Source organism: Lupinus angustifolius, chromosome LG02, assembly GCF_001865875.1.
Source record: "Lupinus angustifolius cultivar Tanjil chromosome LG02, LupAngTanjil_v1.0, whole genome shotgun sequence".
NCBI lineage: Eukaryota > Viridiplantae > Streptophyta > Magnoliopsida > Fabales > Fabaceae > Lupinus > Lupinus angustifolius.
Window position 1 is genome coordinate 17,736,089 of NC_032010.1, and position 2,380 is coordinate 17,738,468.

The following is a 2,380-nucleotide window of genomic DNA, read 5'->3' on the forward strand; positions in this document are numbered from 1 at the left end:
GTGCATATAAATGAGAGCAATACTTGGATACCAAGATGTGGCAGATATAGTAGAAGAAGGGCTACCAATTCTAGAAGAAGAAGCCACAGAAGCACAGAGGAACATACACAAGCAAAACAAGAAATGGGACTCCAAAGTAATTTGCCTCCTTCACCAAGCAATGGACAATGCACACTTCGAAATGATTGCAGGATCTGCAACAGCTAAGGCAGCTTGGGATGTGCTAGAAAAGCACTATGCTGGTGCTGCACAACTGAAGAAAATTCGTCTAAAAACCATGAGAAGGCAATATGAACTCATGCAGATGGAGGAAGGTGATAAAGTAGCATATTTCTTCACTAGGTTGATCACACACACAAACTCGATTAAGGCTTGTGGTGAAAAGATGACTGATGCAACCATAGTGGAGAAGATTCTCAGAACAGTGTCCCCTAAGTTTGATTATGTGGTGGTAGTTGTTGAGGAATAAGGAAGAGTTGAAAATATGAAGATTGAGGAGCTTCAAGGGTCCCTTGAAGCCCATGAACAAAGACTCAATGAGAGGATCACAGATAGATCCTCACACCAAGTTCTCCAAATGTAGACAGCAAAGAAATGAGGATTTTGTGCAAAGAATTCAAGTAGAACTCAAGGAAGATATGCTGATATGAAAGGGAGAAAGAATTATGTCAATAATTCAGATCAACCAGAACAATCCAGTAGGAGATTTGGACAAAAGCAATTCAAAGGGATGAAGAAGAAAGTTGATAAGAAGAAAGTCAGGTGTTACAATTGTGACAAGTTTGGGCATTACCTAACTGAATGCTTAGCACCTACCAAGAATCAACAACAAAGAAAGCAAGATTCAGAAGCAAAACTTGTTAAGGAAGAGAATGAAGATTTTGAGGAAGAAGTTGTGCAACTCATGATGACAACAGAGTGCAGATCCCAAAGAAATGGCACTTGGTACCTTGACTCAAGTTGTTCTAACCATATGACTGGACATAAAGAATGGTTGGTGAACTTTGACTCAAGCAAGAGAAACAAAGTGAAGTTTGTAGACAACAGGGTAGTGATCACTGAAGGCTCAAGTGACATACATCTCAAAATGAAATCTGGGAGCAAAGCATACATAACAGATGTATTGTTTGTACCTGAAATGAAGACCAACATGATCAGCCTTGGGCAACTACATGAAAAGGGATTCAACATGGAGCTGAATGATGGAGTGATGAGTGTCTATGACAAACTGAAGAAGAAAATCCTACAAGCTCCACTCTCAAACAACATGACATTCCAAATCAAGCTAGGAATTGCAGAGTCACAATGCTTGAAAGCAGAAACTGCTTTAAATGAGACATGGCTCTAGCACCTAAGGTATGGCCACCTCAACTATAGAGACCTTAGAATGTTAAGCACTAAGGACATGGTCATTGGTCTTCCTGAAATCAAAACTCAAAACTCAGCATGTGATAATTGCCTAACTAGCAAACAGGCAAGAACACCATTCAGTAATCACAACCAAACTAGAGTTGTTGAATTACTAAATGTTGTATACTCAGATGTATTGGTCCTTTTGAAGTGCCCTCACTTGGAGGAAACAAATACTTTGTCTCTTTTGTTGATGAGTTTAGCAGGAAGATGTGGACCTGCCTAATCAAAACAAAGAATGAAGTATTTGAAAAGCTGAAGAAATTCAAGGCTTTAGCAGAAAGACAATCTGGGAAACTCTTAAGGATTTTCAGAACAGATGGGGGAGGAGAGTTTAACTCAAGGGAACTCAAAGATTGGTGTGAAGGACATGGCATCATTCATGAAGTCACTGCTCCATATACTCCACAATATAATGGAGTGGCTGAAAGAATGAATAGAACCATCATGAACATGGTGAGGTGCATGCTGAAATGCAAAAGCTTGCCCCATAATCTGTGGGGTGCAGCTGTGACTAACTCAAGCTCTTGAAAATCAGATCCCTGAGGAGGTTTGGACTGGAAAAAGGCAATCAGTGAAGCACTTAAGAGTGTTTGGTTCTGTTTGTTATAGGCACATCCCAGATCAGTTGAGGATGAAACTAGATGACAAGAGTGAATTGATGGTTTTTGTTGGCTACAATCCAACAGGATCATATAGACTTTTGAATCCTATAACAAATCAAGTAGTGTTCAGCAGAGATGTGTATTTTGATGAGATGAGCTTATGGAAAGATTCATTCGTGAAGCCTGAAAATAACAAATCAGTAATTGTGATTCCTATGCAAGAGAACAGTGAGAATTCTGAATATTTGAACCCTATTCCAAGAATGAGGCATCAAGAAAACAGGACTGCTAAAACTAGACCTACAAGAACAAGGCACCTACCACTAAAACTAAGTGAGTGTGAGATGTTTGCAGATGATGTAATC

General features: G+C 39.5%; 1 protein-coding gene across 1 annotated transcript; it reads left to right on the forward strand.

The window, feature by feature from the left end:
* LOC109327653 lies at positions 647-1,348 on the forward strand. Its single transcript, XM_019560826.1, has one exon. The coding sequence runs from the start codon at positions 647-649 to the stop codon at positions 1,346-1,348; it is 702 nt and encodes a 233-aa protein (XP_019416371.1).